General features: G+C 48.4%; 1 protein-coding gene across 1 annotated transcript in view; it reads right to left on the bottom strand.

Annotated features, from left to right (window-relative positions):
- Positions 1–12,473, bottom strand: part of ARFGEF2 (ARF guanine nucleotide exchange factor 2) — an 81,927-nt gene extending 69,454 nt beyond the window's left edge. The window contains exon 1 of the mRNA XM_068987222.1: positions 12,353–12,473. Within this exon, the coding sequence (XP_068843323.1) occupies positions 12,353–12,473 (121 nt within the window). The remainder of the gene's footprint in view (positions 1–12,352) is intronic.
- Positions 12,474–15,102: the final 2,629 nt, after the last annotated feature.

The following is a 15,102-nucleotide window of genomic DNA, read 5'->3' as shown; positions in this document are numbered from 1 at the left end:
CCAGAGACTATAACAAAGCAGGTGGGTGTGGGTAACTTTTGAGAAACCCAAAGTGTTCATGGCTAAGGCAGGGTCAAGCATACACAGGTGGCCAATAAACGTCAGCTCTCTGGCCCTTAAGACAGGAGTCAGTAACAGTGCCAAGTCTCTACTGCCATTGGTGCACTGCAGAGAGCCAAGGGAAAGAAGACAACTCAGGGAACACAACTCACGGAACAGCTGACATTCACAAGGGCATGGGCCCATCTGGCCCTCCTCACGCCTCCGGAAGACAAGAGGCTCGTCTCCTAACCATGTGCAGGTGGGAATCTGGGCCCAGAGAGGTGAAGTCCCCTGCCCACGGCCACAGCCAGGAAGCGCCACTGCAGGACTCACAGCCCGGCTGTCTGCTCCAGAGACGGGGGGAGGGGGGAAGGGGAGGAGCAGGTGGCGGGGCACACCTGCTCCGGTTTATTGCCCCACGTTTTAATAGGCCCTGCTCTCCTAACTGCCAACTGGGCAATTAGCAGCAATAAATAAGCAGGCTGGAGAGGAGGGAGACCTGGGCGGGTGCGGCAGCGGCAGCGGCAGCTGCGAGGCCACGCGGTCTCCCAGGGAAACACCTTCTGGGCATCACTGTCCTGTACGAACCCCTCAGGTCACACCTCCTGGCTCACTGACTTTGGCACCAGCTCACCTCCTTCTGCTCCGCTCCCAGGCTAAGTCCAACAGTGACCACGACCAACCTCAACGACGCCATTGCTGGTCAACTCTGCAAGGTTCCGCAACATCCCTTGGAACCTCCACCTCCCCTCATACATCCGATCTGCTTCACCCCCACCCCCCACCACGCAAATCCACAAGGCCTTCCCCCTCCTCTCCCAAGCCAGGCCGGAGGGACTGGTCACACTCTGAATCTTGTCCCTGTTTGGAACTTCCAGCTCCTCCCTGTACCTGCCCAGCTCCTGTCCTTCCAGTTGACCTACTAACTGGCCCCAGTAGGACCCTTCTTTGGCTTGTCAGACTTGACTAGACCAACTTGTCAGCTTTCCCTTTCTTCATTTTCCCAGGACAGATCCCATTAGCAGGATTGTAATCTGTTGCCGTTATTGTGCAGTTGCTAAGTCATGCCCTATGCTTTGTGACCCCATGGACTGCAGCACGCCAGGCTTTCCTGTCCTTCACTATCTCACAGAGTTTGCTCACACTCATGTCCGTTGAGTTGGTGATGCCATCCAACCATCACATCCTGTCACCCCCTTCTCTTTCTGCCCGCCATCTTTTCCAGCATCAGGGAATTTTCCAATGAGTCGGATCTTTGCATCCGGTGACCAAAGTACTGGAGCTTTAGCATCAGTCCTTCCAATATTTAGGGATGATTTCCTTTAGGATTGACTGGGTCCTCTCCTTGCCAAACAATAGGCTTGACCTGTCCTCTGATTTTTAGTGTTAACTTCTGGCCAAATACCAAGCTTGTATGACCATTCCCTTCTGACCAGTCTCCACCCAATGACAGGCCTGACAGCAGGGAAAGCCGGCAGGTCTCTAAAGGCCCTGACGACCAACCACAGCAGTACCTAGACACTGCTGGTTAAGCCCACCTTCTCTACCTCTCCACGAAGACTACTGCGCATCGCATTCTGTCCTCAAATACCCTATCTCTCCCTCTTGATGTCACCATTCCTCTTTACTCACAACCAATGAAACAGCCGATTTCATGCAAAAATTAAAAGCCACAAGGAGACTCCTTCAACTTCCTGTTAGCCAATACATAAACTGGCCAACCCGCACTCTCTCCTGCTGGAAAACAGTAGTGTCAATTCCCTCCACCTTTGCAGTGTCCTGTCCCTGCTGCCTTCTGAGGAACTATTTAAATCTGACCACTTCTCACCACGGGGGACCACCCCCATTACACCAAGCCAGACTGTCACCATCTCCTGCCTGGACCGAGAGCCTCTTTCTTAACTGGTCTCATGCCTTCAACTCTCACTTTTCCTCATGGCCCTCAGCGTTCTCTACACAGCAGCCAGAGGGATTCCCTTAAAATATAAATCAGATTATATCTGCTCAAAATAGATTATTCATAACCATTATAAAGTAAATCTGATAACATCTGCTCCTTTGCACAGAACTCCACTGGCTTCTCATCTCACACAGAGTAAAACTCACAGTCTTGATCTTGGCCTCCAAGCCTCTGAAAGATCTGGGCCCCTGTGAGCCCCTCTGACCTCACCTCCCCCCACCCCAGCTCATTCATGGCCAGTTCCTGTTCCAGGGCCTTGGCACCAGCTCCTCCTGCCTCCTGGAACACCCTCCCGCCCCCAGATATCCACAGGCTCACTCATCGATTCCTTCAGATGACTGTTCAAATGTCACCTCTTCCCTCGTTACCTGAAACTGCCACCCGACCGCTCCTTGTGATTCTTCACTACCTTACCTGCCCTGTTTTTTCACTTTACACCAATTTTTCTAGTCTTTCACCACCTTATTTACCACTTGTGACATACTCTGTTTCACTTATACTCCGACTTCCCCAGCAGAACATAAACTCCGTTACAACAGACTTTGGTCTGTTCTGGTCACTGCTGAATCCCCAGCATCTAGGAATTCCTAGACACAGAGCAGGCGCTCAATATTTGTTGAATGAATAAACCATCCTTTTTCTTAGTTAACCTCTCCCTTAAATGGCTCCCCTCCCAATGATGTTGAAACAAGCTCAAGTCTCTTCTGCTGCTACTGCTGTTGCTAAGTCGCTTCAGTCGTGTCCGACTCTGTGCGACCCCATAGACGGCAGCCCAGCAGGCTCCCCCGTCCCTGGGATTCTCCAGGCAAGAACACTGGAGTGGGTTGCCATTTTCTTCTCCAATGCATGAAAGTGAAAAGTGAAAGTGAAGTCGCTCAGTCCTGTCCGACTCCTAGCGACCCCATGGACTGCAGCCCACCAGGCTCCTCTGTCCATGGGATCTGCCAGGCAAGAGTACTGGGGTGGGGTGCCAGTGCCTCCTGCAAGTCTCTTCTACCTTCAAACAAAGATAAAAATAAAACCAAAAAACCCTCCATGATCCACCTCTCCCTCTTCACACCCCAGGCAAAGCCTGGGAAAGAGTCGTGTCCGTTTCCTCACCTCCCACGCCTGCCCCCACCCACTCCAGTCTGGTTTTCACCTTCACTGTGCCACCAGCACAGCTCCAGCTAAGGTCACCCATGACCCGCAGGGCTCAAAAGCTGATGGGCAGTTTTCCAGTTGCTGTCTGACTTGACCTCTCTGCAGCGATTGACCTTACTGACCTCCCCTCACAGAAATCTTCTCGATTTAAGGGCTTCTCTGGCGGCGCTAGTGGTAAAGAATCCGCCTGCAATGCAGGAGACGTGGAGATGCAAGTTTCATCCCTGGGTTGTGAAAATCCCCTGGGCAAGGAAATGGCAACCCCCTCCAGTACTCTTGCCAGGAAAACCCCATGGACAGAGGAGCCTGGCGGGCTGCAGCCCATGGGGTTGTGAAGACACGACTGAGTGAGCCTGAGCACACTGCACAGCTGGCCTCGTAAGCACACATTCCCATTGGCCCTCTGCGTCCCGCCCCATCTCTCCTCCATTTCCTTGGCACACTCAGCCGCCTCTGCCCAGCCAGGCGGGCCGGGCTTCCTCGGGCCCAGGCTCTCCTGCCTTTCCTTCTCTGCAACACTCAGCTCTTCCTCAGAGGCATTCGCAGCCTCGCCTGCCCCTTCGATTCCCACCTGGGCTCGGACGACTCCCCAGTCCTCATTTCCGGTGCAGGCCTGCCTTAGGAACACGAAGCTCGTACGTTCATCCAATATCCAAGTCCCAACTCGGATCAAGCTCCTCCACCCACCTCTCTCCAGATGGTCTTCCACAACCATCTTAAGGAACTACACCACCATCCATCCAGTTGGGTGAGTCACCAATTTAAGAGTCAGCCTTACTGATCCACATTCTGGCGTTGTCCAATCCAACATCAGGTTTTCTTAGCTTTCCCTTCTAACCCAGCGGGGAATCCCTTCATTCTACTCTGTTTCCCCTGGCACTACTCTAAGGCTGGGCCCCAGCACTACCCCCCTGGATGATGATAACTGCCTCGCTAGTGGCCCCTGGGCAACCCCTCTGGGCGTCCTCGAAGATGTTCTGAACATAATGGCTCGAGTGATCTTTCCAAAATACTAACCTCTTTATCAACTTCTTCCCTGTTTAGAACTCTGCGGTATTATCTCAATGCTATTGGTCTAAAAATCAGACTCCTCAGCACAGCCTCCAAGGTCCTGTGTGCTGGGGGCCTGGACTGCCTCTCCTGCCTCACCTCCAAACCCTCTCCCCCTTCATCTGCCATGCCCCAGTCAGTGGCCTCCTTTAGTTTCTTTTTTAAAAAATTATGATTATTAAAACTTAGGGGAAAAAAAAAAACTTGTAAGGTAACTGTAGAATCACAGGCAGTCGTATCTGTTCGTTTCCCCGAACTGCCTTACTCCTCTCTGCCGCAGGGCCTTTGCCTACGCTGTTCTGCCCCTGCTGCTAAAGTGCCTCTCACCCTCACCTCTTCAATGTTTGTCATCCAGCTCTCAACTTCCTCAGGGAAACCTTCCTTCACCCCTTGTCCACTCTGCCTGTGGGATCAGGTTTTTCTCCTTCACAGGACTTGTCACGTTACTGGTATGACTCAGAAAACGTGCTTATTTGAACAGCCCCTTCTTCCCCATTAACTCCAAGTTCCATGAGAACGAGGTCTTTGTTTTCTTAGTGTCCTGACAGCAGGTATGACACCCAAATAAATACCTTCTGAATGAACGTCACCCTGGTTCAGTCAAAAGACAAAAGGACTGTATAGAGAACGAGAACACACTGACCACCATTCTTTAGGAATGAGGACAATTTTAAGACTTCTAGGTCCCGGCATAAGAAGGCTGTTCTACAAGTCTAGAAAACCTAATGAAATACCGAATAAAAAAGCCCAAAGACTCATTTACAACCAAGACAGTAATCCCAAAGAAGCTTCTTATAGAAAGACTCCAGGAATGAACTAGTAAACATGTAAGTATTTTCTAAGATAACCTTCCTGGAAAGAAAGTCAAGTATTTTCCTGGCAGGCCCCCTAGGCCTGGTGAAAATGGTAAGAATTAAACACAGTTCTGAGCTATTTATATGAGAGACTCCATGTACTTGCTGATTAAGTACACGTTTTCACAAGTTTGCGCTTTTCCATAAAGAATGATCTTACTGTTTTCCCCAGCACCGCTTACAGAGACTCTGTAATCTCAGGGGAGATTTACAAGCACAGGGCAGAGCTCTAAACTCTTCCAACCACTTGCCTTGCTGGTGTTGAAATGTCAGAGACCAGCAAAGACGTCCATAAACCAGTTAATAAGGGAGGCAGAGAAGAACAAGCATTCAGTTCCTTCTCCTTTAAATGCAAGTAACGCCAATGCCTCTGAACTTCAGTAGGTCGTTTGTTAGGTGCCAGGTACATTGTCAGTTATTTATTGTGTTAGTTCATGTAACCTTTACAATAATCCTGTGATACAGGTATTATCACCTTTCTCATCCCAGGAAACCAAGGCTCCCAAAAGCTAAATTATCAGTTCAGGATTACAAGACTAATCAATATGCAAAGTTTCCAACACAGCTGCCAATGAATTTTCTGCCAATCCAATAAATAAATCCTTTTCAATAAACAAAATCCAATTTTTAGTGCTGCTTCTAGACAGAGGACCTCCTCCTGCAAAATAATCATAAAGCTTCTCAACAAAAAATAATGTCAGTTAAAAAAGAGTCCTACTATTTCTCAAAATTTTTATAATTCACAGCACTCATAAACAAAATGTCTAATCAAAACACCAGACTTTGCTAACATTAAAGTTTTATTCTGTATTCCAACTGAAAGCCTTACTTTATGATAATTTAGGGATATTTTTGATATTTTTCAAATTTTGCACTTATATTCCTTCTAAGGGTGAGAACAGTTATTTTGAACACATCAAAGTTAGAGGAACAACAGCGTACAGGGAAAAAAGCAACTTACCATGCTATATGGTCATGTGAATGCTGAATGTTTTTGTATATTAATATGCAACTAAAATTTAGTTTAGTTTCTAAACCCTGTATATTAAACAGAATTTCAAGTCCAAAACTGGACTTTATGATTTATATGTCAGCTGCATGTTGTAGTTGTTGCCCACCTGGCTGGACAGATGGGGGCAAGTTGCCCTTGAGCCTTGGTTTCCCTTTGCCTGCTTGTATCCAAAACCCCTGCCAAAACCCCCTGTAGAAGGAAATGTGGCTCCCCAGGTGGTGCTAGTGGTAAAGAATCTGTCTGCCAGTGTAGGACATGTTAAGAGATGCAGGTTCAATCCCTGGGTCAGGAAGATCCCCTGGAGAAGGAAATGGCAACCCACTCCAGTATTCTTGCCTGGGGAATCCCATGGACAGAGGAGGCTGGAGGGCTACAGTCCACAGGGTCGCAAAGAGTTGGACACAAATGAAACGACTTGGCATGCACGGAGAAGGAAATGGTAACCCATTCCAGTACTCTTGCCCGGGAAATCTCATGGACAGAGGAGCCTGGATTTGCTGCCCTGGCGGGGTCAGAAAGAGTCAAACATAATTTAGCAACTGAATGAATGAATGAAAATGGATGAATGTACTCCCTTAACTGGCTTCTTCCTAAAGACATTTAAACAAGTTTGAGTTTTTCTATCTTTAAAAAAAAGAATAAACCAGAGCACTCCTCTGATCTACACTTCCCTCCTCCCCTTCACGGCAAAGCCAATCTGTGGGAAAGGTTTGTGTGTTGCTCACCTCCCACTCACTCCTCAGCCCACTCTGGTCTGGTTTTCACCCACATCATGCCACCAAAACGGCTCAAGCTAAGATCACCAATGAGCCACATGTTTCTAAACCCTGTCTATTAAACAGAATTGCAAGTCCAAAACTGGACTTTATGATTTATATGTCAGCTGCATGTTGTAGCTGTTGCCCACCTGGCTGGACAGATGTGGGCAAGCTGCCCTTGAGCCTTGGTTTCCCTTTGCCTGCTTGTATCCAAAGATGGACATCAATTACATGCCACAACTCTAGAATGAAGAAGAGGGAATTTACTGCTGATAAAGAGACAGAGGTCCTAAATCAGAAGGACTTAATACATCAAATGAAGCTTATGGGAAACCAGCTCTTTACTCTCATTTCTTTCTTCCTTTTAGATCCGAAATTAAACCAAATACATATGCAGTGAAAAGCTGCAGAGAAAAAGCTGTGATCTTTTTGATTACAGGCTTTCAAATACTACATCTCAAAATTCAATTCAACCATACTCAAAAACTATGGTCTCTTACTGAACATTACTGAAACATTACCAAACCGTCACTGCATGGAAACTTCGCCTCAATATAATGGCTGGTAAGGCTTCACTGAGTGCCTCACACAGCGCAAGCGCTTCCCTGCGGAGAAGCAGTGGTGGTGATGGCTACCGGGGGCTCCGGGGCCAGGATGCCAGTGTTCACAGCCTGGCTCCTCGGCTTTCTGGCTGAGTCGGCCGGCCAAGTTCTTTAGGCCTCAATAAGGACAATAATCGTAAGAACCAAACTGCAGGTAAAGCACATGGCACTATGCCTGGAGCACAGAAACGCTCAGTACATGGTTGATTTCATATAGTTATCACATGACGTGATTTTTAAAAAGTCACTCACTTGACTGGGTGATAATGATGCAGCAATGTGAGGTTCACCACTATAAAAACGTCCAGCTCTGGTGAGGGATGTCGGTAATAGCATGCGTGTTGGGGGGGGAATACGGGAATTCCTTGTACCTCCTATGCAATTTTGCTGTGAACCTAAAACTGCTCCAAGATTAAAGTCACTGAATTTAATACGAAAAACACAGGTATGTTTAATGACAGCTGGCAGTTACAGAGCACTCAGCCCTTACATGGTGCTTCGTGGGTATTAAATGATGAAATAAGACACTCCATCTCCTATACATGAAGAGCAATGTTAGAACAATTCAGTTCAAGTTTTGGAGATTTCAGAATCTTCCCACACCATTTAAAAATGCTCAGATTATCTTGTCAAGTCTCTAAACTTCATAGTTTTTTTTAAAATTTATTTTTAATTGGAGGACAATTGCTTTATAAAGTGTTGGTTTCTGCCGTACAATGTGAATCGCCCATAACGATACGTATATCCCCTCCCTCTCAAGCCTCCCATCTTCTATCCCATCCCTTTAGGTCGTCACAGCAACAGGCTGAACTCCCTGTTATACAGCAGCCTTCCACTAGCTTCTATTTACACATGGTAACAAATATATTTCAATGCTACTCTTTCACAATTTGTCCTACCATCTCCTTTCCCTACTGTGTCCACAAATCCATCCTCTACGTCTCTAACCCTGCCCTGCAAATAGGTTCATCAGTTCCATTTTTCTGGATTCTATCACAGGGTTTAAAAACCAGAAATATAAAAAGATCATGGGAAAGAATAACTCTCAAGTAAGGCAGGTGTAAAAGGAAGGTTTAAAAATGTGATTATATGCTCCAACTGGAGAGGTGAAAGGTTCGAGATTATTCAGTTCAGTCACTCAGTCGTGTCCGACTCTTTGTGACCCCATGAATCGCAGCACACCAGGCCTCCCTGTTCATCACCACCTCCCGGAGTTCACTCAGACTCACGTCCATCAAGTCCGTGATGCCATCCAGCCATCTCATCCTCGGTCGTCCCCTTCTCCTCCTGCCCCCAATCCCTCCCAGCATCAGAGTCCTTCCCAGTGAGTCAACTCTTCGCATGAGGTGGCCAAAGTACAGGAGTTTCAGCTTTAGCATCATTCCTTCCAAAGAAATCCCAGGGTTGATCTCCTTCAGAATGGACTGATTGGATCTCCTGGCAGTTCTCGAAACTTCATTATGAAAGTAAAGAGCAACAGCATCCCTGGGGTGATGAATACACTCACAGGCTCTTTTGATTTCTCAATAAAGGTTGGAGGGCCATGATTTTCTAACTGGGCAGACCTTACCTATGCCTTTGGCCTGTAGTGAAGATGAATGCTGTTCAGTTGCTAAGTCGTTATCCGACTCTTTGTGACCCCATGGATTCCAGCACCCCAGGCTCCCCTGTCCTTTACTATCTCCTGGAGCTTGTTCAAACTCATGTCCATTGAGTCGGTGATGCCATCCAACCTTCTCATCCTCTATAGTTCCCTTCTCCTCCTGCCCTCAATCTTTCCCAGCATCAGAGTCTTTTCCAATGAGTCGGCCCTTTGCATGAATCCCTGAGATTACTCCAAACCTATTCATCCTGATCTTCACTGCTTTCACAAGGAACAACTCCTGTCTTCACTGAGCTAGGCAAGTTAATACTCTCTTAAACACAGGCTTTTAGTCATGTAATTATATTCTTATTTATTGCATCTACAAACCAAATAGAGCAATAAGTCACTCCTGAATGAAGAACCAACCTAAGCTAAGAACATCAAGCCAGGTGCTTACAGTGTCTGTGGTTTGTCACAGATTCAAATAGTAAAAGTAAACAGCACAGCAAGCCTATACAGTGTACCTACTGCATGCTGAATGCTGTGCACATGTCAATTAACTTCATCTTTATAACAGCCCCAACAGGAAGGTGGAACATCTGTCCAAGATCACAAAGATAGCAATTGGAAGGCAAGGGATTTGAAGCCAGGCAGGTGAGTCCAGAGAACACACTCCAAACCCCTACACCACACAGCCCCCGCATCCCCCTGTTCCCTCCCCCCAATACACCACAACTCCTGGAAGGTCACAGAAGCTGTTTCCAGGAACAGCTCCTATTGGTCAACACTTCAACTTTGAGTGGTCACTTACAGTTCCTCTTATCAAAATGATAGGAAATCTCTACACTACTCGCCGCCCTGCAATGCTTCTTGTGCCCAGCAATGTTTCAGCCACTTTCCATGCGCGTGCTCAGTCATGTCCGACTCCTAGCAACCCCCTGGACTGCAGCCCGCCAGGCTCCTCCGTCCATGGGATTCTCCAGGCAAGAACACTGGAGTGGGCTGCCATTTCCTGCTCCAGAGAACCTTATCGACACAGGGGTTGAACATGCATCTCCCGTACTAGGTGAATTCTTTACTGCCGAGCCACCTGGGAAGCCCCCTTCAGCTATGTTTACTGGACACAAAACTGGGCCTTGAGATGCAGAGTATAATATCACCGGATCCTTTGCTGTGTCTTTTTTTCTGCAGTCCTTTATTACTTAACAGCAATGACACACAAGTACTGTCTTAAAAAAAACCAAAGATGATCAGTTTAACTCAACAATTTACACAGGTTACTTTATAATAATTACTCAATTTGATGATGAGCTACCATGACAATCAGCTATTCAATTAAACTGTGTCAATTACTTCCTTTATAAGTTAATTTTTTCTTAAATAACATTATATGGGGTATTTTATTTAACTCATCTATATTGTTTGACAAGAAAAATATTTTTAATGGAGAATTTATATTTTGAGAATAAGATATTTCTTCAATTCACTACCAAAATACTGAATGTGTGTTCCACAATTCAGGTTGGAAAAATCTGGAGTTCTCAACACAGATATAATCTAAAAATATCAAGAAACCTCCCAATGTTTAGGCTCTTTTTATAACCCATGTGATGATTTTATAAGTAGGTTCCAACAAAGTGATATACGATTCGGTTTAATTTTGATGTTAAGTTTTCTGAAGGGAGAATGAAAACTTTGCCAAATAACCATTTGCAAACTTCTGCAACAATTCACTTAAAGTAACAATGAGAGAACAGAATGCAGGCAGATTTCAAAGTGGAGTTGTAAATATCCGCTTTCGCCTAACTGCTTCGTAGGGTTTATCCTGCATTCCTGATAAAACAATATCCAACAGTTAGCCCTGGATTTCTGAATAAAAAAGCTTTACAAATCTAAGTCTCAGTGAGTTCCTCAATTGATCCTGAATTTCACAAGACTAGCATCTGTTCCCAGCAACGACCACCTTTGTTGTCAATAGTTCTTGATCCTTGAGGGTGTCTCAAACCCACAAAAGCTAGGGCTTTCCAGAAAAATAATGGCAAAGCTCACAAACCCATTCCTAGGCCACAAGAGAAGACTCCCAGAGCTCCTTGCACCAAATGAAGAGAGAAAGATGATGGTAACCTCAAACCTCAAAAGGTGACAGAAGAAAATAAAACTTTCCTTTTACTCAGTCACTTGTTAGGAAAACAGGTCTTTTTACAGATTCCAAAGCAAAGGCATTGGGACAGCGAATTAATCCGAGACCCAACTCCGGTCAAATGTACTGATCCTCACCCCCTCTTCTCCTGAAATTCCTCATGGCGGATACTTCCTGACTTTCAGTACTTGGCTCAAATGTCCCCTCCTCAGAAAGGACTACGTTCTTGATCATGCTGTCTCAAGCCCTCTTTATTACATTTTGCTCGTTTACAAAAAATTTTACAAAAGTAATTACAAAAAAAGTTTACTAGTACAGAAGTATGTATTAGTATTGTATTCAAAATGTCTTATTAATCTTTAAATTTACTTATTTGCCCTCTGTAAGGGCAAATACCTTGTCTGTCTTCTTCCCCACTGTATCCTCAGTGCCTGGTACACAGTGGGCACTTGATAAATATATATTTGCTGAATGACCGAAAACTAAAAGGATGTTGATAATGGAATCAACTACTAAGGTTTTAACTAGGGATGAATAAGACTTCTCACTGTCGCTCAGCCATCTGTGGGTCCATTCAAGTCAGTACCATCTACCGTGTGCCAGACACTGCTGGGGTTCCTGTGGTGAATAAGACAAGTATCTCTAGCCTCACAGACCCTCTGAGAAGGAGTAGATCTCATGCACACTACAATATCTGGCAGGTGCAGGATAACCCTCTCTACATTCCCTCCTGGAAGGAGTTATGGGCGATCCCAAATGAACGAAAAACAGTCACCACTTGGGCACTTACAAAGCAGGCCTCAGTTTTCCCTAAACCAGCTGGGCGGCTCTTCCCACCTGCCCATCTCACAAGGGACAACTCCAACCAGCAGAACCCACGTAAAGAAAAACTTGGAGGAAGAGCTGCTGCTTCTGAGGGTGACGAGGGAACGAACCAGGAAATGGGACGGCAGGGAGTCATGGCAAGAACCCAGGGCTGGGAGGCTGGAGAGCCGGCCCTTACTGTCACCAACTTGCTGGGTGACCTTGGGCCAGTCCCGAGCTGCCAGGGTACCAGGTCCCCCTCGGATATAATAAAGAGGCCGGGCGGGTGGGCCTTGGGGTCGCGGGGGGAAAGAGGCGCCCAGGAGGCCGGGCTGAGGCCGGGTGGGGTAACGGCCGGCATGGGGAGGCCGGCGCGGGGCCGGGCCGGGGCGGCTCACCCACCGAGCGCCACCTGGCAGGCCCTGCGCAGCTGAGAGTGCTGGGGCCGCTTCACCTCCTTGTCGGCTAGGATCTTCTCCAGGGCCCGGGACACGAACATGCTCTTGGTCTGGCTCTCCTGCATGGCCCCGGCCCAGCGGGGGCTGGCAGCCCCGCGGGCGGACGGAGCGAGCGGGCGGGCGAGCGAGGCTGCGGGCCCGGCGTCCCCGCCTGCACCAGCCGCGTCCGTCCGCGCCACCCAGTCAGGAAGCGACGCCGCGGCCACACGGCGCCGCCATGTTGGAGCGCGTCACGTGACCACGTGACCGGCGGAGCAGCGACGGCGTCTGTCGATCCCGTGACCTCGGGGGCGGGGCCTGTGGCAGGGGCGGGGTCTGTAGCAGGGGGCGGGGCCAAGTGGGCGAGGGTCGGGGAAAGTAGGGGGGAAAGGTTGCAGAGAGAGTAGAAATGGGCGGAGGCAGGGGGCACGTGAAGGACAGAAGAAAAGAGCTGACAGGGAGGAGTGGGGGTGACGGAGGTGTGAGGAGAAAGAGGCAACGAGGAGCGTGAGGATGGGGGAGTGACCGGGTGGGAGATGAAGGAAAGACAGGGAACTGGAGAGGAAGGAAGAGGGAAGAGAAGACTGGGAAAAAAGGCGAGAGATGGCGAGAGAGGACAGACAGGAGGCGAGCGACAGAATGGGGAGAAAGCTGGCGAGGCAGAGATGATAGGGGAGTCGGGGGAAGTCAGGAGGAACAAACGAGAGGAAGCTGGAAGTGCAGGTGAGGGAAGGGAGGAGGTGGGCGGGAAGTGAGGGGCCGTGGGGAGAGCAGGGAGGAAGAAGAGCGCTCAGGGGCAGAGCAGGGGCGTGGGGGAAAGACGGGGGAGAGGGGCCTGAGGAGCCAGGGAGGGGAGGACGCGAGAAAACAGGCCGGGACAGGGAGAGAGCAAGGGAAGGCGGGGTGAGGCGTGGGGCGAAAGGGCAGGTGAAGGGAAGGCTGAAGCAGAAAGAGCGTTTGGAAGGAGGTGTGTTTATGCACGCTCTCCAAACGGGATTTCCCCACCTCAGTGGCAAGACACGCAGCCTTCCTGCCCCTGGAGTAGAGCCGACTCCTGGCTTTCAGTCCAGGTGCTGCGTCCCTGCGCGGTGGTGTCAGTGCACCTCCCCCTGGAGTGTACCCATCTATTCCCGTAAATCCCTGGTTCTTCCCAGTTCTGTGTCTCAGGCGGGGGTTGGAGGGTGTCGGGGAGGGGGGCACTTGGGGGCATCAGACAGGGGAAGAAAGCAAACATGGCCAGGGTCACAGGCCTACCAGGGAGGGTAGGAGACTGCAACTGTCTCCCACAGCCAGTGATGTCACACCAGCGGTGATCTCCACTGGACCCTCCCTTGAGCTTCCCCTGGGGGGGGGGGGGCTGTGGTGCTTCCGGGATCATGCAAGAGCAGGGTCTTCCGTGGAATCTTCTAAACTTCTGATGCAGACATGCTCAGATTCTCAGGTGTCAGCTCCAACATCTCAGGGAGGCCCTGTCTCCCTCCAGCACTTTCTGACCTTTTTCCCTAGTTGACTTCCTTGTCTGACTAGGGTACAGGCCACAGAGGAGCCAGGTTGCAGTTTTCATGGCCTTAAGTTCCATTGCCGTCTCAAGACTTGGCAGCTCCTCAGGTCAAGAAGTAGAGTCTGTACAGGATGGATAAACAACAGAGTCCTACTGTTTAGCACAGGGGACTATATTCAGTATCCTGTGATGAACCATAATGGAAAGAATATAGACATGTATAACTGAATCACTTTGCTGGATAGCTGAAATTAACACAACATTGTAAATCAACTATACTTCAATATATATATATTTTTAAAGACTTTCTGGAACAGAGTCAAGTTTAAAATAAATAAATATTATCTTTTAAAAAAGCCTGTTTCTCTACCTCCTTGAACTAGTCTCATGACTTGCCTTGGCCAATGAATGTGCTGAAAGTGAGGCTGTGCTCTTCCAGAACCTGGGCATCCTGAGGTCTTCAGATGGATGTGTAGAAGCATCTGGAAGAAAGAGCCCGTGGAGAGAGAGGTTCATTGTCCCAGTGCTTCTGGCTGAGTGCAACCCCAGCTGACCTACCACCAAAATTCAACAGCTTGAGAAACCCTGGTGAGACCAATAGAGGAACTGCCCAGCTAACCCACAGATTCGAGGAAAACAACAAATGATTGTTATTGTAAGCCACTACATGTTGAAGTAGCTTGTTATACAGCAGTACATACATCACTCACACACTCCTCAGTCCTCAGGTGTTGAACAAATTAGTGAATGAATGAGCACGCGAAACTCAAAAGAATGCAGCGCAATCCACTGAATGACAGATGTTTTGAGCCCTCCCCGTGTGGACAAGGTCAGGCCACATCATTCCCCGGCTGAAAGCCCTACAGTGACTCCCTATCACTCTTGGAACTGAGTCTAAGTATCTCAGTGTGGCTGACTTCTCAGGCCTCATCTCTCTCCCCCTTTCCTCCTGATCAGAACTCTCCAGCCACTCTGTGTCCCTTTTTGTTCCCATCCGGAGCTTGGCTTAGGCACCTCTGTTCCTCTTGATCAGTGCTTCTCCATGAGGCGGGACCACCCTCAGGGGAATTTTTGGATCTTTGTGGAGGAAGTATTTTTATTGTCATGATAGGGGAGCTGGATTGTTCGTCTGCATCCTGCAGAGAACTGGACAAGCCCAGATAGCAAAGAATAACGCATTATCTCTTGTGGCTGGACTAGACACTCCTGGAAGG

Source organism: Capricornis sumatraensis, chromosome 15 (assembly GCF_032405125.1).
Source record: "Capricornis sumatraensis isolate serow.1 chromosome 15, serow.2, whole genome shotgun sequence".
NCBI lineage: Eukaryota > Metazoa > Chordata > Mammalia > Artiodactyla > Bovidae > Capricornis > Capricornis sumatraensis.
The sequence above is the reverse complement of the archived record's forward strand: the minus strand, read 5'-3'. Positions and strand labels throughout refer to the sequence as shown.